The 23,857-nt window shown below is 38.2% G+C and overlaps 1 protein-coding gene across 1 annotated transcript in view; it reads right to left on the minus strand.

Annotated features, from left to right (window-relative positions):
- Nucleotides 1-11,923: 11,923 nt before the first annotated feature.
- Nucleotides 11,924-23,857, minus strand: part of SORCS2 (sortilin related VPS10 domain containing receptor 2) — a 559,300-nt gene continuing 547,366 nt past the window's right edge. Inside the window, 3 exon segments of the mRNA XM_027686434.1 lie at nucleotides 11,924-13,663; nucleotides 14,002-14,081; nucleotides 16,227-16,384. Coding sequence (XP_027542235.1) covers nucleotides 13,640-13,663; nucleotides 14,002-14,081; nucleotides 16,227-16,384 — 262 coding nt within the window. The 3' untranslated portion in view covers nucleotides 11,924-13,639.

Raw genomic sequence — 23,857 nt, forward strand, 5'->3', positions numbered from 1 at the left:
ATTATTCAAAGTCTGGGCACTGAGTGCCATAAATAAATAAACTCTATAGGTGGTGGTACAAGGGGCATAGCAACCTCTCCAGACAAGAAAAAATACTATTGATCTTACAGTGAAATTCAAGGGGAAAACAAAGATAAGGTCATTCCTGGCGGGGGGGCAAGGGGGGGAGAATCTTGAGGAGAGAACAGGCTACATTAAAAGGTTATAAAAATGGGGGATAAAATAGTCCCTGTCACGAAGAGTACAAACTATAAGGGTGTCAAAATTATTGGGCAGGTTCAAAATAACTGCGCAGAGGTGCTTGCACTCACTGCCCAATTCAGCTACAGAACTTGTCACTGAATTTTACCGATGCTAAAAGCTTATATGGGTCCATAAACAATAAACCAAATTCATGGCAGAAAGTAATTACTGAAGGCTATCAAACACAAAGCTACTTGCTTTGAAGCACAAAGGTCCAACTCCAGAGTATCTGGAGGCTGGAAGCATATTCTGGTTTAGGGTCCTCATGTGCTTCCCCCTGTTCCCCTGCCATATTGCTGTTGATAAATGAAACTTTCCTTTCATAGAAAAATATTTAGTTTTTTTCCCCACCAGCAGTTACAAAAACATTCCCTTCTATAAAACAATATTTTTTTCAATTTCACTTTTAAAGCAAGCAGCTGTCTTAAGATCAAGGCAGTGCAATATTATTCCTTCAAAATTTATTAAATAACTGAAAAAAAATGAAATCTTACCAAGGATATTCCTCTTCAGTGATGACAAAGAAATAATTTTCCCATCAAATTTTGGAGAATTATAGCACAGTAGGTTTACATGGTCCCAAGTTGAACATGAGTGAAAATCTTCATTCCTGGTTTAAATATTTATTTTTAAATAGACTGTTAATTGCTCTCAATTATTGCTTAGGATTTTTAACATGCTTTTTAGCATGTACTGCTGATTTTGAATTTTTTTGAGATCAGCTTTTGGTATAATGCTGTAATGGTGAGAATTGATCCTTTTATCACTTTCAAAATACACTGAACAACATCTGTAGCATTTTGCTTCAGCTTTTGAAAGCCATGAGTATCATTCTCACCACAGCAGATAAATTCATAAGAAAGCAAAGCATCTTTCAAGACATAAATCACAAAAAGAAAAAAATGGAAGAGAAGTCAGTGTCTTAATGAAAAACAGGAAATAATACTGGCTGGTGTTTGCGCCTCAGAGCATTATTATAAAGCATATTATAGAGATATAATTTATGATGATGTTGAAACCAGTTAAACTACAAAATAGTAGAGCAATTAATATGACTTTGATGAGGACAGCAAAGAAAACAGAAGTGAAGTGATTATCTTATTTTTTTTTCCCACGGAAATTGGCTTCTGAAGTAAAGTAGCCCTTCAGGTTAAGTATTAAAAAGTTTCATTTGGTGTCTCATTTATGGGAACAGCTTGGCTGTGTTTGTTCTCACTCCTGCCCTTCCAGCTCAGGAGCTTTCTTTGGAAAGAACTGTTGGAACATCACTAAAAATAAGCAACTTTAAGGTTTCTTTTAGTTTTGCTTTTATTTATATCAGAGCACTAAAATTCGAAAATGAAATGTTGTCACTTGAGATTCAACAGGCTGCTTTTGTAGAGATAAATTGCAGTTTAAAGTCTCAGCTAGCCACAATATAGGATTAGAGAACCTAAAATGACAACCACTGAAATGTTTCCTAGCTGAGCTACACAAGTAGGGAAAGCCTCAATCTTCATTTCTGAACCCAGCCTCACATTTAGCCTGGTGTGCCACAGGGTAGGGTCATACAGCCCACACCACAAGGTTCCTCCAGCTGCCAGATCTTTCAGAAGGGACCATGAGAAAGTGCTGAACTAGGGCAGACTTTTAATTTCGATCCTCAAAATATATCCACTCTGTGAATAAATAATACATTTGTTGTCCTATTAAAACTTCATTGTAGTCTATAAAATTTCTATATCTAATTAAAAAAAAAGGGTAGATAATAATTTATGTTGCTGCTTTGTGCCAGGTTGAGGTTTAATAAGACTTCACATTGCATATCCACAACACTTAGCAACATCTCTGCTCTTCCCTATTGAGGACAATAGGTGGTGAAAAGAACCATCAAGTTTTTATTCTACCAGTGTCAGACTTTCCCTGGAAAGGTCAAGGTGCTGTATCAAGCTGCAAAGCAGCAACCACCTCTCACCAAATCATAAACTGTTCCAACCCTAAATACGAGCTACCCCAGTAGCAGTTCATCTCAAGACTCTGAAGCACGAAGGAACGTCCAGATTGCAGGGATGGAAGGCATATTATGACTTCAGCAATTTAGTGACCTTTGCAAAGGCAGAGAGCACTTACCAGGACCAGTAAGAGAAAATCTGTAGGACACGAGGGCCAAGCCTTTTTAGAAATACACTACATAATTTCATTTCCAAGGACCGTAGGCAGAGTGAAATAAGTATCATACGTCTTTGCTGGGCACGTCCAGTGGGCATAATTCTGAAGATTTTGTCCTGGCTGGCTTTCTATGGGCTTGAATATAATTTGTAGCTCCAGTTTTATTTTGAGTCAGGGCCTGATCCTTGCATACAGCTATAGCTGACTTAAGGACAAATTTTGACTTGCAGACCCCTCAGTTTTGCAAGGAGGATGCAGCTTCTATATAGCACAGCCAATTCCTTAGGAAGAGAGTGGGATAAAGACAATGCAGTTAATAAACAAAAAAGAATAAACAAGGAGCAAGTAGTGTGTAAAGCCATTGAAAATGAAAGAGATTGGAATAAAGGCACAGGAGGGGCAGAAGAACACATATAGCTTTGTTCTGTTGATGGTGGTCTATTACAGGGAGAGGCCGAAACCTGCTGAATTCTTTAATTCTTTAGCTGGATAAAAATGTTCAGCCTCTGATTCAGTGGAGTTCTAGAACAGCAGCTGCATGGCTTCAGTCTCACCACAGTGTGTCACCCTCCACCAGTTATACTGCGAAAACTCCACTTCTAGGGAAAAGTGGAAAAGGATTTTCTCCTTTTTTCCTAGCAATGGACTTGAGCTGCACTGTAGGAGGATGGAGTGACTAAAGAGGAGGAGGATGAAGGTTTGCTGCAGCCTTTGAGTTCAGTGCTGCTGAAGGTGAGTAGTTTTACTGCTAGTTACTGACAAAACACACAAACTCTGTGGACTAGTTTAAACCATTTCCCCTCCACAAACCCCACAAAATGCTTCACAAGAAAAACAAAGCAACCAATAGTTTAGAACCAAATTTTATTAAAGAAAAACCTGTAGTGCAGGTTCTCAGGACAAATGCATACCTTTGGATGCAGTGGAGTACACAGGTACGTATACAGTAGTTTGCCTGCTACATGTTTGGAAGCTGAAAGAGACCGTGATAATCTGTACTGCACAGTTCATCACCATTGTTAAAAGTTGCCAAAAACTCGGTAGTGGATCACTAACAGATACTTGGTTATGTGTGTGCACTACATATTGCACAAGACTTTTTGATTAAGCTATTCCTTGTGCAATTGAATCACAGTTAAGTGTTACGTCAAGCATATTCAAACATATATTTGTTTCTTTTTCTCAAAAACAGCACGTCACTACAAAACTGCCATTAAATGTTACATATTTACAAAAATATACAAATAACATTTTTCCCCATTTATGACAATGCACCAGTTATGGATTAATTTCGTTCTTCCCTTGAGCCCTGATACCGTATACAAAGAAACCTGCTTAAAGTCAAGGTCACCTGAAACAAAATTAGGAGAAGGCATGTTCTGTTTTCACAAATATTAGAATGTGCAAAGGCAGAAGGAGAGGACTGTGTAGTCATGTATGTTAAAGGTTTGGACTGCAAGATACTGACGACTGCTAAGAGCCTTTACATGGATTGGAAGGGCCCCTTTGTCAGAAATCCAGTTAGATACAGTATTAAGCATTTGCTGATCAAGCAGTGACAAGTATTTAAAAAAACAAGTTCTACCTTAGTTGTAATTAGCTTACATCTATCCAAAGTACTCTTGTGCTAACCATGGGAATAAGAATTACAAAGAAAATCAGTTGGTCACCTGTGTGAGTACGGGTGCAGTGAGAAGATGACTGATTTTAACCTGCAGCTGCATTTCAAATTCACTGTGGGTGAAATTCTTCTGTAACACAAAGTTGAAATGACAAAGTCCATGGAACTGCTTGGTCATAAATTAGGGTAGAATTTGGCCCCGCAATGCTAAAAAAAATATGTTCCACATTAACAACAGGGTATCAAGAAATGCTTTGTGGATCTTCACAGGACATATGTCTAGTATTTATTTTATTTGCTTTCAAATATTTACAAAAAGCTATAGCTCTAATTAGCAAAAAAATATGATTTTGGGCTTGGTTTAATTACCATTTTTTTCTCCTTTTGTTCACATGGGTAATGCCAGCAAAATCTATATTTATCTGTCCAAGTCTGGATTGAGAGATTTTGGACCCACCTGTGCTGAAACAGCCACAGATGTACTGTAAATAAGCCATTTTTCATCCTTTACTCTTAAAATGGAAAATTCTCCCATTCCAACTTGCATTATCTCTCCAAATATTCCTCCAGTCTAGGATGGACTGATATTCCTAGTGCAGCTTCATAAATACAGAGCAATGATACTAAGATAATTTCATTTAGGTGAGAAAGGGACTTGATGGCTCCTGAAACCACACTTGCAATGCACTAGGGTGATTTTCTTTAAAACCACCTTCTGCAAAGAAACCTATCTAAGTTTAATGGAAAGGTAAATCATAGGAGGTGTACATATTTGTAAAAATAAGTGGTAAGTAAAGCACAAAAGTGGAAGCTTTCCAAAGCGCTCTGCCAGATGATCCAGTTCCCCACCTCTTCCATCTGCTATCCTGCTGCAAACTTCTTGTATTTATTTTTCCTCAGCCACACAGAAAAGGATGAAAATTAGTTAATCCCCTTTTGACATCAACCCAGCTTATTGGCAGAATGACAGTCAGAGAAAAGCAACTCAGAATAGACTGAGATCAAGAGAGAATTCAAGAATACTTCTCCATTTGATTATGTTTTCCCTCCAGAGCCTTCTGCACTGCAGCAAGCACAATCCATGACTTTACACTCAGGAGGAAATAAATCACAGCTTGTCAGTGACAGATGAAAAAAAGGAGCTGTACTCAAAGGCCTGGTGTGTATATGAAATGGAGGAACTCTCTGTTCCTAAAATTAAAATTTCTAGTCACATGTTCAGTAAACTCCAGTTGCTGGTGGTTACCCTCAGGAATACTATACCAACTCCATTCATCTTCTCTAAATATTATAAAATTACAGCTCATGGAGGTATTCTAGCAAATCACATTTAAGCAGTATAAATCCAAGACACAGAGTCTATAAAGTAATTCTTCTCCCTTGCCTTCTATCTAGCTCAGTACTGTGCTAGGGGGGAACACCATTAGCAAATGACCCACAGTCCTCCCAGAAGTAAACCTACATTGGAGCTACCTCTGGAGCACACATACAAGCAACCTGGCTCCTGGGAAGCAACCTCTTTTCCGTGCACCGCAGGTGAGATGTTGCTGCGAGTCAGATTTGTCTTAAATTATTGGTAGAAGTGGTGATAATTTCACATATTCCTAGCACTGCATCAATTTACACTCATGGTTTAAAGTCTCTATGCATCAAAAAAACCTGAAAACAGTTGCCATTACAATTTAAAGTAAGCTTCAAGGCTTGCACAAAACAAAACCAAAAACTCGTGGTAAAATCATACACACTGGTAACACTTTCTCCCTGCTTTTTTCCTTGTCCTATTTAGTGCTGTGCTCCCCTCCCTCCCTCTCCCATCTCTCTCACATACACTCCCTCTCTAACACAGGCCCTACCCTTCAAAGATACTGCTGAGCTTTTCAATTATCTTATTCCCATTAACTTCTCCAAGCTCCTCCAATAAGATGATTCTGCCAAATCTACTTGATGGCTTCGCTTAAAGTTGTATTTTATGGAACTTAAAAGCAAGCCATTTGCCCCTGCCTCTAGGAAAGGTTGCACACTGACCCGTTCCACAACCCGTCGAGTCAAATTGCTCCAGACTCTCTATTAGCAAAGGACCCTTTTTACCTCACCTATTCTTCAGCTTGAGGTTGTAACAATTTCTCTAAAAGGCTGTGCATGATCTTGGATCTCAGCATCTCCCATACTGAAATATAAATGCAGCCCAGTGGTCTGGCAAGGTGTCTCTGCCCAACCTTCCTGCAATTCTGTACCTGCCAGTTCGCAGGGCTGGCAAAGCAAGCCAGCCCTTGTGCTCCAGGAAACGCATGCAAACACCATGTCTCATCCCCATAACCCAAAAGGAGGAAGAAAAAGGCATTTTGGAGATAATAGATATAGCTGTCTGCCAATTAAATATATAATTTCACTACAGACCAATGGCAAGGTCAATATATACACTTATATATGAGACAGGAAATACTAGTTATTTATTCTTTCAGGGAGTACAACACTCATCCACATCTCAAACTAGAAGCATGTGCTCTCTGGGACAAACATCTGAGAGAAGTTCTGGAAAGGCAAAGGATAAGAGTTCCAGAAAGATTTAGAGAAAACGAGAGCCAAAATTAAAACTGAAAGGATTAAAAGATACCAAAGTGGGAAAGAAACAGGAAGGATGGACTGCAGTGAGATAAATCATAGGGAACCTCATCAACCCAGATAATACAGCAGAGCTCAGAGGAAAGTCGGGGAGGGGGAAGAGATCATGATTCTTCTTGCTATCACTCAGGACACAGTAGGGTGCATATCCAAATAAAAACACAGACAGAAACAGAACATAAAGCAAAACAAAAAGCAAGGAAGAAAAGGTGATCTGTAGAGAACTGATCAGGAAGAGAAGGCAGGCAAGGCAGAGCAAAAAACAGCAGCAATAATGAAAAAGAACAAAAGGACTACAAAAGGAGGGGGAAGAAAGGAGGAGAAACAGAAGAGAGTAAATTTTTTTCCTATAAAGTGTCACCAGCTACTTAGCAAAGAATTGGAAGAATTAAACAATGCAAGGGACTTCTCTGAAGAGTTCAGCATCTCAAAAGATTAACCCCAAAGAGAGGAGTGTATTCACAAGCAAATGGAGCCAGTGAATTGGGCAATTGCCTTACCATCTTGTTTGTGAAGATATTGTGTAATATTAACCATTTAAATGCTCTGCTGTGAATCTGGGACTTATAGGTGGTGTATTATAATATTCTCCTTTAGTCTGGCTTTACTATTTGAAAACGGCCCACATGCATGTTACTGATGTTTGGGGTTACATGTCTTCTTCTGCACAGTCTATTCTTAATCCATAACAAGAATATCTCAAAAGCCACATGGATACAAGCCAGCTGTTTTTCTGTATGAGCTGTCCTTGTTAAAAATATCTTTTTCACAATTTCAGAAAGATTTCCTTTTATAAACTGTTTTAATCAATAAGCAGTGTGAATTAATACTTCTTTTTAAAAGAAGAAGCGAATAAGCCAATTCATGCGCTTTGATCTGCGAGAGCAGACACTGTCAGTAAGAACTAAATATAAGTATCAAAAGCTGGTTAAAATTAGCAACAAATAACATAGAAATATAAGACATGCTAAGAAAGTTGTTTGGAACGCCTGGCCTTCCTGGTGATTAATATATTCATTATGCCATTAGAAGTATGTGCAAAAAAGGCATATTTTTTAAGTAGTGCCATGTATTGCTGCATCTTATTGCTGCTCAACAGGGCTTTATGTCCTCTGTATTGCAAGTAATCATTGTAAAGATGCAAATTCTACAGAAACTCAGAAATCAAGTCTGATCAATAAAGCTGAAGTTTGTGTAATGCCTTCAGGTCTTGCAAGGAAATAATATTAAGCAAAATTACTTGTGTCAGGGAAGAATCTACTTCTTGTCAGGGCTAGTAAATGTCACTTCTAAAAGAAAATCAATCTGGAAGGACAGAGAGACAAAGACTTTGCAATTAAGAACATGTATTTTTAGAGATACTATTAAAAAGTATTTAATACAAACCATAACAGCTCTTTGATAAGGATTTTGTTCACACAGCTATGTCATATATAATTTCAGAGTACATATTCCTAAGCCTTCCAGCATTTCTTGTGTTAGATACTGTCTTATAGAAGATCATCTCAGCTACCAGCACATAAACTACCTGAAAACTCTAATGATGACAAGCTTCACATAAGGAAAAAAAAGGAATCAAAAGAATGAAAGTCATACATGGCTCCACAATTCATATTGTAAGTAATCTGCTACTCCATTTAACAGGAGGAAAAAGGACAGGACTGAAGACTTACGGAAATGAGATTCACATATTAAAAATCATATAACTAACTTGCCGTATGTATCAATTTCAGTGGAAATACATTCGAAGAGGAATGCATTCTTTAGCCTTCAGAGCAGCCTGAAGTACCATTCCGTGTTGGTAAGTATCCTCTCTGCTTATGCAACGTATTTGAAAAGAGGGGAAAAATAAAAACTTTGTCTGAATGATGTTCCCATTCAGACATGGGAAACGAACTGTTCTAGTCCACCTCGACACTGAGAAACCCTTCTGCACCCCCTCCAGCTTGAGGTTACACAGAGAATTGGAGGCAATGCTGCCAAGGTGATCAATCAGGTAGAAGGGCTAACTTGGGACAGAAGATTAAAAAATTAAGAGTGCACAGTTTGACATTTCCCAAAGACTGCAGGGTTAGGCTATAAATTACAAAAGCTAACTGAGGGTCTAAGTTATTTGTCACTTTGCTGATTATAGACTAAAAAAAAGTGAAAACATCACAGGAATAAACATGCATTTAAATGGCACTGAAAGGGCTAATACTGAGATACTGAAAGGAAGTAAGGAACATGAAAATACAAACAACATTAAGAAAACCATCTGAGCAGACCTACTTACAGTCAATCAAATGATATTCTAATGAAAGTTTTAAAAATACTTTCTCAGACTAGTATGATTCGGCTATATGCCATTCTCTTGAAGAAAGTTGTAGAAGCAATGTGCAACTGGGACTAGAACAGAGAAAATGAGCCTGGAAGCTGCTTTTTGGATGGCCTTATAAGACACAACAAATTTTGCATCTTAAAAATCAATGTTTATAAAGGTAAATGCTTATAAATTTCTTCCTGGTGGAAATCCAATATTTTGAGAGATATAAGCACTTACTTTCATCTAAAAAGCTGAAATAAAAAATGAAGATGGAAACAATACAGTGGTATCAATCAATATACAATAAAACAACTATAATAACTTCAACTGACAGGGACTGTGCAATGAAATAAAATTCTTAGTTTCTCTCCCCCCCCACCTCCAAAGTCTCATTAGTGAAAAATTACAAAACTTCTTTTATAGGAAACATAGGAAAAATCTATGACTGAAATTGTCATCGATTCTATCAACTTAGCAACATTGTATTTGAATTGAAATAACACTAGATATTCAAAGCTTATCAGAACCACTGGTTCGTCATCAAAAAGTTACTGCAAACAATGCATGTATTTAATTTCTTATAAATATTTTCTTTTTTTCTTTTTCCCAAACATTTCTTTGAGCATGTGTTTGTGTAAGGAGGACGGAAACTACTGCAGATCCATTCTATTGGCCTCTATTTAAGATACAGCATACAGTAGGTAGAGCATTCCCACTAAAGGGATGTCTCCTTGGGCCTAAAACACAGCTAACCAGGATAATCATGTCATATGAAACCTGCTTTGCATTAGGAACTACCAGTGGCAAAACACTGATTTGTTTTTGTCTAGAGGACAGTAACTTAACCAATCATCTACTTTACATGGAGTAAAGTTTACTCCTCTTTACACCAGTCATTGAAAGAAGAACACTCATCAAGAGGCATATAATTCAATAAGAATATCATAAAATGATTCCAAGAAATTGGATTTGAATTGGAGATAACATCTTGCCTCAGGCTGGTACCTTCTATTTCTTCACAGCCATTTCCACCACCCTCTTCTACAGAGTACAAAAATACACTGGTTTATAATGCTTTTACTTTTGAGAAAATAATTAACACTGTGTGGATTTTCCTTAAACGTACTTTGAGCATTTCTGAGTACTTTATATGGATGGACCATTCAAAAGCCATATAAAACATTCAATGTCAAAAGGGAAAGCAAAGGTAACAGCTGTAAATCTTGACAGATCTGTTAGAATCCTTCAGATCATACTGTTTGGAGCACTCTGAAAAGTACAGGGTGTTTTTGAAATTGCAAATACATCAGAGTTTAAGAAGGCCAAAGATGCCAATGAGGCCAGTGCTTTGCCAGTTTTGTTGGTTTCAGTATAGTTCAATACCAGTGCTGATAAATATCACTGTGCCCATTTTTATACGGTTTTTGATCAAATAACACTAAAGAAAGGTAAGTTGAAGATATTACGGTGTAACAGCAAAATCATAGCCAATGTTGTAGTGCTACCACATAACCATATGTTCCAATAACAGTGTTTAAATAAAATTACCTTTTTTTTTTACCAGTGATGTACCTTTTTTTGGAATATGTATTTTTTTTTAATTTATACATAATTGCAGCTGGTTTCAGTAGACTACTTTTAAGAACAGCAATAATTACAAGTAAAACAAAGAAAGTCAAACCATTAATACTTTATGCTCCCAAAATTCTTTGACTGTGATGATCCTGAACTAACAGTAATTAATTTAGCCTCACAATACCCCTGTGAGGTAGGTAATTACTATTAGCCCCATTCTATAGGTGGGGAAACAGGGGCACGTACAGGTTAAATAACTTGCCCAAAGTCTTTACTAATAAATTTGATCAACATGTAAAAATACTGCATGTGTGTGTGCATGTATGTGTAACTAGCACTTGTGCATAGAAGCAACTTGTTTCATGAATGAGAAAATGGTAATAGTATTTTTTCAGTTTTAAAATAATTTGTTTTAAAGTTATTCTTGCTGGGAAATCAAGGGCTTCCTTTATTATCTGCTGGGTATTATTAATAAAGTTATAGCAATAGCAATATCTCTTTAGAAAACAGTGTTTTTGAGACATGACAAACCAACCTCACAGGAGTAGTGCATGAATCAAATTAATTAGCATTGAAAAACATTATTACAGGCACTATATTGTGCTAAGTGTTAATTAGAGTACCAAGCAATATTCTACTGCGTTCCAAAAGACTCCTGTGATCAGAGACACAAATCAGCCTGAATTAAATGTATAAAAGTAGCTGTTAAAGCATAAATTAGATGTGTGACCTAGTTCCAATAGAGTCCTTTGCCAATCAGACTAACCATGTAGAACAATCTCAAGCTAGAACTTCCACCCATCCCTTTCCATGAGGGTGGTTTGCCACTCACCTGCCCTATACAAATAACCCACTTCAGATTTTATTTCACAGGAACAAGTAAGATGTTTGTAATACTATTTTATTCTCTGCTCCAGCTCACTCCACTAGAAAAAACAAGGAGAGCTGGTGAGGAGGGAAAGCCCCTGCTGCAACAATCCTGAGAGTTTCCAATGCTCAGCATATTTTGTATTTGCGCTTCTCTTCAAGAAACTCAGACTCAGATACCTTTAAGACCTTGGATTTCCATACAGTCTGGCATACAACAGTCAAATGCAGCAGTGCTTCTCTGTTAATAAATTTACATGGCACTATACAACTAAATAGGCAGAAATTTTAGAACAGTTTTTGAAATTATTTTCCTGAGCAGTTTGCAAGTGCTTTTCAGAATCTTCACTCTAACTTATCCACCTAGTTCCTTACAGTAAGTTTATAATCTAGATTTTCTTGTGCTTTACACATACATCTTATGGGGTTTGTGAGAGCCTACAGTACTACACTGAATTATTACACCCCAGTCCATTGCATTCGATGACAATATGCTCTAGGATATCCACAGCTACATGGAAGAATGATTCCAATGCATACAATAATTTTAAACAGTTCTTTTCTATTTTACTAGCATTTATTATTTTCTGTTTGCTTGTTCTGGATGATGTAATTAGCTATCTGTATACTTCTTAAACAAGGTGGTGTGCGAGCTTGTCCCTAGCATCAGTATGACATTCAGTGAGTACAGAGTTATTTATTCTCTAAAGGCAAGAAGTAAAGAGATTATACAGGTTTCTGAGAGAAGCATCCTAATTCCAGGCAGCTGTGCCACACACACACACACACCTTTAAGCTCATCACACCACACTCAGTTTCCTACAAGGTGACATTAATGGCAGAGAAAAGACAAGAGTGGTGTGGATTCACTGTGCTGCTGTTCCCTAGGGATGCAGAAGTCAAGACTAGGAAACTCTGACCCAGTTTACAAAATTGGGATTAGGAAACACTGACCTGACTCACTAGCCTTTCTGCAGGCAGCTCCTCCAGAAGCCCCTCCCTCCCTCTCTTGCCCTCCCTTCAGGAATAGGGGTGAGCGGTGGTGAGGACTGAGTGACACCCTGTGGTGATGGGAAGGAAATACGAACCCCTAAATCCTATCCCATCCTCCCCATGACCCTTCAGATTGTCAAACTAACCCTAGTGGAAAAGGTCAGAGTTTGCCCACTCCAACCCGCAAGGGCAAAGAGCCAGAGGAAATCTCAAACAGGGATGCAGTGGGAAGGAGATGGTGGTGCTACCCAGCCGTTCCCAGAGGAGAGCTCTGACCTGTCTGGCATATCTGCCCGAATAGGAAGTTTTAAAAAGTAACCATACAAAGAAAGTGACTTAAAAGAAGTATTTACACTCTCTGGAAATTAAAAAGAGACAGGCCACTAGCACAGGGTTTTACAGGATAACTCATTTGGCAGCTGCCATCATCCTGGAGGTGTTCACTCAGGAGAAAGGAGAGAGGAACTGAAATGACTGTCTGCAAGTGAAGGCACCTGGTCTGGAAATAGTATCAAGCTGGTGTTTTTCTTTCATCCAGGGTGGGACTGGGGGAGATACTGGTGCTGATAGTTTGTCAGGACTTGCTACACTTACAAGAGCATGATCATATATTATGAGATATCCTAATTAACATTTTGCTTCCTTTAATCCACAGAACGACCTAAGCCTAAATTCATTAGATTGTCTCACACATGTTTAAGTTAAGAGCTTGTCTCAACTAGGAGTGCATTTGTCTCTCACTCAGTCCTTTCCCAGTACAGAAACACTTGGCCTCCTAAAAAAATTGTCATTGTGATCAACCATCTGTTCTGGTCTAGTCACTTGTGTAAAAATCACCTTTCCAGGATAAAGAGTCCCAGCCTTCTGCTGAATACCTCAATTAAAAATATAATTAAAAAGTTACAGTCAATCATTCTAAAAATAAACATAAAGAAATAGAGCATATACAGAAAAGAAATAAGGTGGCATTGAAGGTGCCTAGGGCTACAAATTTGCTACCATAGTTTGAGTTTCAATCGTAATGAGTTCCCAGGCCATAGAGCGAACACGACATATTATCCTTCGCCCTTGGTAACTGAAGATGGATGCTTTTTTCCACAGGACTGATATGAAACCTCCTCTCCATCAGCATTTACAGCCATATTTGCAATTTTGTGACATCACCAGGGAAAAATAAAATGGTACAGAGAAGAGTCTTTCGGGTTTTTTGTTCAGCTGCAAATATCAGCTAACCAGGTAACTGTGCATCTCTCTGGAGTTGATGCTCAAAACCACGCCTGAGTGATTGCCTATGAAAATACAGAAACAAAAGGCCAACATTAGTGTATTTCAGGTACTCCACAATAAATCCCCCTTTTATTGCAGGGACAAGTCAATTGCATAAGAGAGTGGCTTTATCAAACAACAGGTCAGGTGAAGGTTGGTGCAACAGCTCCATGTACCTACAGCACACTTTTGCGCAAAGCTTTTGCTCATGGTGGTGGATTTGTGGTGAATTCCTAGGGTTTCTATCCCAGTGACAGCATAAGTTGGTTCTCTGTGTGGCTTATAAAGGTGTAGTTGTCTCGAGGGGTGCAGGTGAGGGAGGAGAATGGAACCTGAGGCGTCCATTCGACATGCCACTGACCTGGGACTGGACACTGACCGGCATCAGCAATAAGGGAACTCTGTAGCTGTTCAAGTTGCCACTTCTCCCAGAAGGAGTCACTGCAAGGTAATGGTGTTGAGGAGTCCCAAGGTGGGGGTTGCGATAAAGTAGGCAACATAAAATATATAGAAAACAAAAAAAGTGGATGGGTGAGTCTGGAAATACTGTACTGTGGAAATTCAAAAGTTATGAGAAGAGAGAGAACAAACAGAAACCCAGGCCTGTAACTCCCTCCTGTGCATGGAGTGGAGGTGGCTACTGACATCTCCCAACAGGGGGGGAGAAAGCTCACCAGAACTAGAAGGGATCTCCATAGCATAGGAACCTTCTGCAAATCATGTCGTACACCACAGTTTAATATAAAGCAGGGATTAAAACATGTTTCATAGTCTAGCCAGATAAAATAGAGTATCATTAACAGGAATATTTTCTTGGCAGAACTGAGCAATACTAGAGCTAGTGGAAAGTATTGCAAATAACCAAACAGTAGGGCGAGTGGGAGTATAGTTTTATGTCTTAAATAACATATTCTGTCTAAAAGCTGTACAGTAGGTGACAAATATGGATGATTATGATCCACAGAAATGAGCTCTTTACGCTCTCCTAGAAAGGCTGCTGGTGCTGACATCCTGGCAGAAGCACAAATCACCTCGAGCTATGCATTTGCTAACTGTCTTATGTCATCAAAACATCATGATCTTGTGCTCTTTAACCCTAAAATAATGCTCTGCCCAGATAGAAGATTTTTCTTTTCTCTGATTAATGAGTGCAGGGCAAGCAGAGATTAATTCTGAATGTGTTACAAATCAGGGTAGTGTTTCTTTATTCCAGCATCCCAAGCTGCCTGGTTTTTTTAATAGGCCATAAGGGATTTTCTACCATTAAAAGTTATGCTTTTGTACATTACTAGAGGTGTTTGAATGCTCCACTTTAATAGGCATGTCTGCAAGGACTTTGTTAGCATTCAGCTTCTCCTCTAAAGACCCTGAAGATGATCTCATCAAACAATTTTAACACAGACTTTGTTTTTCCACAGCTGTTTTTGGGACTAACTCCGGTAAAGTCAGGAGGGCAACCAAGGTCATCTTGCAAAATCAGAATGAAAACACAGTGATACTCATACACAAAGGTTGTCAAAGAGAGATAGAAATATACAAAGCAAAGCAAGAGGCTGGATTCTTCCCTTGTGTTCAAAGCTAACACCTTCAAGAACTGAGAAGTGGTGCGTAGTTCAGCAAGTGAAAATAAAGACATCAACAACAAACAATAAAGGTGAAAGCCAAGATAAAGAAATCTCTCCTCTGACCAGGTTCTGTCTTCACCAGGCTACCTCTGGTGCAACTAAAGCAGATCTTCCATGGAGTTCATGAAGACATTACTATTGCCTTTCACACCATGAATCTACTGCTACAAATCCCAAAGGCTTTGGGTTATCTGATTTATTTTCACAAAATGTGCAGAAATGGAACTGGGTGTTTTTTACATTGTCCTACATTTTTCAGACTGTGACCTGAAAGCAGTCTGAACACAATGTAAATTTTACAATAAATGAATTTTATAGATCAGCACCCCGTGTTACATTAAAACTACCCACAGGGTGCCAGGATACACACTTCCACCTGACTTTGAAATCATATCTGAGAGATACTCACAGAAAGTTTCCCTTGTGGCTTCCTTACAACCACCTCATGAATACTAAGAAAGTCAATAGCTAAATTAAGGAAGACTTATGATACTTTTTATACATGAATAAATTTAATGTTTCTAATCACAAAAACCTTAAATGCCACTGGAATATGAAGGCAAATATAGCAATGGATCTTCATACAATCCATCTGAAATCATAGAAGCATTGACTCTACAAATCCTTCTGGCCTAAACTCAATTTTCTACTAATTCTGGAAATTATTGAGTGAATTCAACTGTTGCAGATTATATCCTATTCTCCCAAATATAATTTATCTCTAAAATTGTCCAAGTCAGTCTCCTGATATTAAACTACTATCTCTGTACTCGTGCTCTATATAGCATATCATCCATACATTAGCTTGTATCTCAAGCAAGTCAAAAGAAGGTGACTGAGATAATCCCTTGTTAGTGGTGTTACCATTTGTGTCTTCCTGAGACTGAACAGAAAATGAAAAAGAGCTAAAAGGAAAACAATCAATTACTTATGAAAATTTAGAAACTAAAAATGAAGTTACCTCTTGCGTTACCTAGTGTTTGAGAGTCCAGATCATCATCAATAAACTCCTCACCCTGGATGATGTTCTGGGTGTCCTCACTGTGATTAACAGGGCTTGTCATCTCCTGCTCTTTTTCATTGTGCATCTGGGCGTAGACATTTCTGCCTGGCAGTTTCCTAAATCAGACAAGGAGAAAAAATTTTGTGATGGAGTTCTTTTGTGTCACACACACGCTGGCATCAGAGCAGAGCTCCAGCAGGTCAAAGTCATTCCAGAATCAAAACCATTACCAATCCCACCCTTCCTTAATTTTGTGATCATGACCTAAACTTATCAACTTCTTATTCTGGGTTACAGCTCTTTGTAACCACCTTATCACGATGTTCATACCAACATAATAATTAAGCATCAATTTATCACCAAGACTGATAGACAGTGAACAATGCTGAAAAAAATACTAAAGGCACAGAAAAACTGTTTTAAGAATTCAAGCAACAAAAAGGCCCGACAAGCATTCATTCCTGGTCCCAGGTGTCTTCACAAACACTAAGCTGGATTGCAATCATCATCACATCTCCCTGGTGAGGTGGGCTGACATTAAAGTTTGATAGCATCAAATGGCACTAGTAGTCATCAGGGTGGCAGAGAAAGAAGCAGGAGAAGTCCAGGAGACAGAGAGTGGAAAGAGAGCAGAGAGTGAAGAACCGGGAGGCCAGGACCAAGGGGTAAGGAGTAAGATGGTAAACAGGCATCAATAATGGCACAAGACAGGGGAGGCTGGTGAAGTTAAGCAGGCAGCACTGAAGGAGATAAAGTGTAAAGCTTGGACTGGGAACTAATGAATTAGACAAAACTCTCTATAGGAGACAACATTAAATTCACTCATTCTGACTGTAATCTAGAGAAACAAACAGCATGTTATTAAATGACTCTAATGAACAACTAGCACCATGGCTGAGATCGGGAGGCTTATGACTTAGTATTGATAAAAAGTTCTTAACCAGATTAACTAAAATTAGGTTTCGCAATATCAAAGGGAAAAATCAGGGACTTCTAACTTTGCAACACAATTTATGGTTTAAACATTTCTCAAGAGTCACATCCTTTGTGCTGCAGCTGTGCTCACCTGCAATCTGCCTGGGCACATAAGGATATCCTTTCCTAGGCAGCAACCAGACACTTCAGATTTGGGAGCTGCAGGCTATAAACTCCGTTTCCTAAAGTGCAAGAAGCAGCTTGACAGTTTGATCAGCGTGACAGCAGATCATGGCTGTCAAAGTCTGTGCTTAAACACAGATTATTGCAATGGGGAGACAATGAGAAGAAAAGAGAAAACAGGGTTGAACTGCTGAGGTTAAGCTGCGGTTTCTGTTGAGCTCCTTTAGACAGTGAGAAAACAGAAAAAGTGACACTAATTTTTAGGTTTCTCTCTAAAAACAACCATCAGCTGCTCTATATTCCAGCAGTTGAAAAGTTTGAAAGCTGCATAAATACACAGATTGCTCTGTTTTCTCTAGGCTTTTGAAGATGACCTGTCTTTAGATGTAATTTCAAAAGAAGGTGTCTTTAGCAGATGGCACCATCTTAGTTTGAGATAAAAGTTACTGCAGCAAGCTATTCTAAACAGCACCTTCCATTGTGTCAAAGTAACTAAAATAAATGGAAATTGCTAAACAATGAAAGATGACTGAAGACAATCTCCTCCCTTTAATTTGAATAATCCAAAAGATGAATTGTATCCTATATACCTACACACACACACAAAATTTTATATAGATATATAAATTAGGCATTTTATCCCATTATTTATAAGCAGTACACAGAAAGAAATCTGATTGTTCTTGCTCTTTTCTGTATCTCAGTGAAGATGGGGTAAATAAAGCTCAGGACTAGCCAAAGGACAAAGTTGTAAAGATGGTCTGATGACACAATATTCTGCTATTATGATAACTGCAACAGGTCTGACACAAACATACACATAAAGCCAAGTCCTGCATCATTCTTCTTCTACTACATGGGTAAAAAAAGCCATGTTTAAAGAGGGAAGGACGTTTCTCATTACCAAAACAAATACATTAGGTAATTAATTTTGATTTTTTTTCTCTAGGGCCAGTAACTCCAGACTGTTTTTAATGTGTCTGGTAATGAAACTAGTAGTGTGGAAAACAATATTCTCTCAATCAGACCTGCGTCAAACCTGTCAAATTGCTCACTTTCAGTCCACCAGCAAATGCCTAAGGGAGACAAATCCCAGAAGAGCGTCTTTGTAACACATCTGCAGAATAAGCACATATGTTTCTGCAATAATTAGGGGACCTTCTCAAAACTATTTCTGACAGATTTTAGAAGCATCAGTGGTATTATCCAAACAATTTTGACATAATAGAAATGTTAAACGTCTCAAACCCATATGGCACATCAGACCTTTGCAGTTAAGTAAAGGGAGAAGAGCTGCTATTCTGATTACTGTCTGCCCAGGCTGAAGGACCTGCATGAAACCAGGTCAACAAGGTGTGTCCTCTAGTGTAAATTCTGAGGCTTCAACTTGTGTCTCCTGTAAGACTTACTAGTTAGAGATAACCACGATCACAACACCTACTGTTAAAAATATGAAAGTTTCTTCATTCTTCCTGAATGAAGGAGCCTCTCAAGTTCACAAATAACCATTAAATGTATTGTTGTTAAAAGCATTTCTTTATGGGCTAAGAATAAAGGGAGAAAAGGTGTGAGATGTTATTTCTCACTCATCTAACCCTGCCCAGTCCTGCTAAGTACAGGTGCATCATGGAAGCTACAAAGCTGAGGTACTCAGTACTTTCATACTTTCCTTTGCTCCTCAACCTGACAGAGGAAAGCACCTTAGACTGTAACACTGAGCATGGACTGGAGGAAGGAGAGTATTACAGGTCTTGAGAAGACACATACTGTAGGCATTAGACCTTTTACACACTACAGAGATCTCTACGTCTATTGGTTCATTTTTACAAGGAAGGGACTCAACCACACCGAATGAAATGATAGTCCAATCCTTTTCAAGAGGCACTTTTAACACATGTGCTGGATGTTCTGTTTACAAGGGACAACCACACTGAGAGATGAAACAGGATGTGGATACTGAATCCTTGCTAAAGATGGCCCTGATAGTGGCAATTTTCCAGTTGCTCCTCGCTGCTCTAACAGATAGGAAGGAAGCTGCTACCCCTAATTATAGAGAGAAAAACTCTAGTGTACCCTGATGTGCTTTGCTCTTCTTCAAGAAGCAATTGAGTCCAATGTAAGTGTTTGAAGTAGGCAGAGCTGAAATGCTTGGGTGTACATAAAAGACAACTGTGAAAACATGACAAGGCACGAAATTTGACCCAAGAGATTTCTATCAGCAGTATGGAAATTGAAAGCACATTTAGAAGAACAGACAAAAAGATTATGCAATACTTTCTTTTGGGGGTTTACTCTTCATCTGCAAAATGCATGTGCTTCACATCCATCACTGGAGACAATTACCTCTGCTCAGCAGCACCCCATGGTTTACATTTTTAGTTCCTTTTGTTTTCCCTGTAGCATTTTATTTCAATCATGAAGAAGAAGAAGAAATATTCATGTCTGCTTTGAGGACCATAAAAATATGAGTCTAGAGACATGATTCTGTGCGGTACTACTAAAGAACATCACAGCACATGGTTTTCACCATGCTTTTCAGGTCCTACACCTTTTAGAAGTTATTCCAGAAAGTACATTTTTCTTCCTATATTCACAAATTCTAATCAGTTCATACCCAAAACTGTACTTAAAAATGTTCATCAGGAAGGAACAGCAGGAGGTGATGAGATATTGATTCCCACTCATTTAAATTCTGGTTTATTTGGTTTTGAATTCCTTCCTTGCAGAGCAAATATTCATTGGCCTTTATGCAACTTCATTTGTTTTCCAGAGGCTTGATTAAAATTCTGTTTAGTATAAAAAAAAAGGAACATATTCACATGGCAAAGGATACAGAATAATGTAGCGTTCTCTCGGAACTTAAAGAAAACTAACAACAATAATAATCCATTAAATAGAATACTTTATTGTGGTGTTGACTTTATCATGTTTGGATTTATGTTCAGATGACTGACTTCTTTGTGCTTTAAGACACTCCTGATACACTTGCCTCTTTCATTTCAGAAATCTTTTCAGCATGCTATTACTTTGATTTCTGAGGAAGTTTTTACGAAATATTATGGATCATTAAATTAGTGCCTGTTTTTTTATCACTAAAAGGCACAGACTGGGACTAAGCTTGCTCTCATGGAACATAAAAGTAGTATAAGCAAGGTGGGAAAAAAGATAGCTTTTCTTCAGAGACTGAAAATGAGACAGTAAGTCAATGAGGCAGAAAGATAACAGAGTTCTGCTCCAGATTGTGGAAATGACCCAGGAGGGGGTTCATTTACCAAAAGTGGCACTTGATATTAGCGGGGGGAAAAGGAATACACACAAAATGGTATAAATCTGGGCAAAGAGGATTCACTGTGATTTGTGAAAACGATGTATGCAGCTTTAAGTACACTGCAAGTAGTTTGCATACAAATTAAAAGACAAAGATTTTCATACTCTTTCAGAGAATCGAATTACAATTAACCAGGTAAAATACATAAGGAGAAAAGCAAAATATTTTTGCTCTGGTTTGGCTACTCTAATATCCTGCTGTTATACAGAAATGAAAAATAAGAAAAGATGATTTCAGATCTTCCGCTAGTAACATGATGATTACATGGCAGCTTTGATGTGGCTAAAATATAATTTTCCTTTCCTCCACTTTGCCTTGTGCAGACAGTGCTATTTCCCTTCTCTATTCTGTTGCCCAGGACCCCACACCATAAAGCTTTTTCTGAGAGGAAGAAGAAATCTTTTCTGGAAAGCAATTTGAAACCCACAAAAAAATACAAACATTGTTTCAAAGGGAATGGAAGAAATGTGTTCTTACTGAACCAAATCTAGTAAAGATGGTATGATATATAAAAAATACGTGCAGGTCCCAGATCTGCATTAAAAAATAGTCCTCATTTCTCAAAAAAACATTTTCCAGCTGCTTCATATTTTTGTGGTCAAAAGAAGCAGCTGCAGTCCATTTTACCTGGATGTTTAAACAACTGAAGCATACTAGTGAGTATTACAACATACTTTTTGCTTGAGGCATCCGATCGATGCTTTCCATGCTCAGAAAGTAAGAGCAAGGAAAAGGCATGTTGCTCATGGCTTGCCCACCATCCACGTTTGCTGGCTGCACGGCTTCTTGCTCCACAATCATGGGCACACTTACCAGCCAGGTATGACCTCTTGCTCCTTGCTGCCATTCTCAAAAACCAATAGCTCAAGTATACCAAATGGCTCATCTCATTTGCTGGAAATGATTCGAATTAGTTTTTAAAACCATCACAGCTATAATTTAAAATTTGCTTTTCATTTATGGAGTAAAAATAGCCCTAATCTGATGTCCTTATCTACTCAGATCACAAAGGAAACCCTTGTGTTTCTCAAGACTTTTTGGTTTTTGCTTTTTTTTTTTTCCCCTGAAGCAACTAAACAGGTTTGGGATTGCCAGGAGTCACTTCACGAGCTCTGGGGACTCCAGCACCAGTTTTTCAAGCGCATGTGGCAAGAAGTGGTTGGATGCACAAAGGAGCCATTAGATAAGGAGGGGAGGTTTGGGGAGGTTCAGGAATGAGGAGATGAAATGATAAACTATTACAATTTTACAGCATATAAGAACAGAGGGCAGCAGTTTTCCTAGTCAATGCTTAAGTATTTGAGATTAGGGCATATCAGAACAGATGTGACCTACAGTCACCTAATCAGTAGCTAGACAGCCATGACAGCTCTTGTTATCCAGCAGATCCTAAAATGTTAGATTTGATTAGAGGGAAATTATGCAATTTACATCTTTCCTATTTAATGGGAATTCCTTGAGGAGCAATGAAATGGCATTGGTTTTTACTATGCATATCACTAATCAGCCAAAACCCCACTACCTCTGTATGAATCTGCCTCTGTTTTTCCCCTGTCCCCCTACCTAATTAGATTAAATACTCTCTTTGTTTTCTCCATATGAGGCATCTGACAAAGAATCTTATGCAGGATTGTTATTTTTAGATTACTGCTCTCCCCCAAACTAATTTTGTGAGATTTACTTCTTGCGAGAGACACCAATCTTAAGCAGTGAATATTGCAGTTTTCAAAAAAATGAGAAATTAAACAGGACCAGCAAGTGTCATCATTGCTTACAAAAGGTTAATAAAAAAAAGGTATTGGATTAGTCTCTGATGTCTTGTCAATACCATCTTTCATCTCCAGTTCAGTCTGACAAAAATTAGTGTAAATTGAGACCCAAGTTCTTATGGCATGAACTGCAGAAATAATCCGGGCAGGTGAGCATGCTTGGGGACAAGGAGCCTCAACACTCAGGAACCTTGGAGCAGTTTGGGCAGGTTTCTCCATTTTCCATCAAAGCTGCAGGTCTACACAGAAGCCCACTATTTTCTCTTTAATTTCCATCACAAGTCTTGAACTCTCTCATTGCAAATAGATGAAATGTTCTCATGTATGAAGCTGTAACTTCCCTGCCAACCCAGTCAGCATCTTATTTGCAAGCCAAGTTTTCCTTCTTGCATCTTTCCAGGTATCAACCTTATGTTAACAGTCCTTTGGGACAGCAAAGAGAGAGAAAGAGAGAGCAGTCCGAGGCATGTCCATGCATTCTCTTGCATATCACCTGCTCTGCCTGTGCTCCAATGCCAACTGCAAGTCCTGTAGACCCAATTAGTATAGTGATAAAACTAGGATGAATAAAAATGTCTCTGATGTGGGGAAAAAAGGAGTTTTAACCTTTTGTGAAGGGAGTATCTGACTATTAACCTACATTGAATGAAAGGAAAGCATCATGGAATGTCTTCCATCTCCTGCTGAATTTTGTGGATCATACATCAGAATTATGGACAGTATTAACATTTCAAAACTTCATACATGTCTGTAATTTCTATGTGGAAATAAATAATATTTTTATTTGCCCGGGTAATCTGAGTTACCATAGGACCCAGTAGGTGTTAGTCTTCTGAAATTGTCACCTAAAATTGAACATTTTTTGTTGCCTATGGCATTCTTTTAGCAAATTAATTTTTAAAACACAGGCATATAATATTGACAAGCTGCCTTTGTGCATTACAACTTCCAACTTTTATATCCATAAAGGACCCTCAGTCTCATAGCCTCAGTCCCTGTGGACCAGTTTGTGAACTTCCATACTCACTGTACTGACTTTAAAAGGACTGTACTCCCAACTAAGTACTCCATGGGGATCCAGAAATTCACCATCCATCTTCATAAACACAGGAAAGACTTTTTAAAAGGGATTAAATATTTGAGTGCTCAAAAAAAAGTGATTTTTCAAACATAGCACTGATTGGGTACTCAATATTCTTTGAAGATGATTGCAAATGAAGGATGTAACCAAAAAAAAGTCATATTTGAAAAGCTTATCAGGAATATTAAAAAAAAATTCTGTCAAACATCTCTGAAACAGATAAGATACAGACTAAAATTGAATATTACTGCGTGGTCATTCATCAATGCCAACAGCCATTTCAGGCTACTGACAAACATTTGAATATAACTCA

This window comes from Neopelma chrysocephalum, unplaced genomic scaffold (assembly GCF_003984885.1).
Source record: "Neopelma chrysocephalum unplaced genomic scaffold, ASM398488v2 Primary Assembly neopelma1_71, whole genome shotgun sequence".
Taxonomy (NCBI): Eukaryota; Metazoa; Chordata; class Aves; order Passeriformes; family Pipridae; genus Neopelma; species Neopelma chrysocephalum.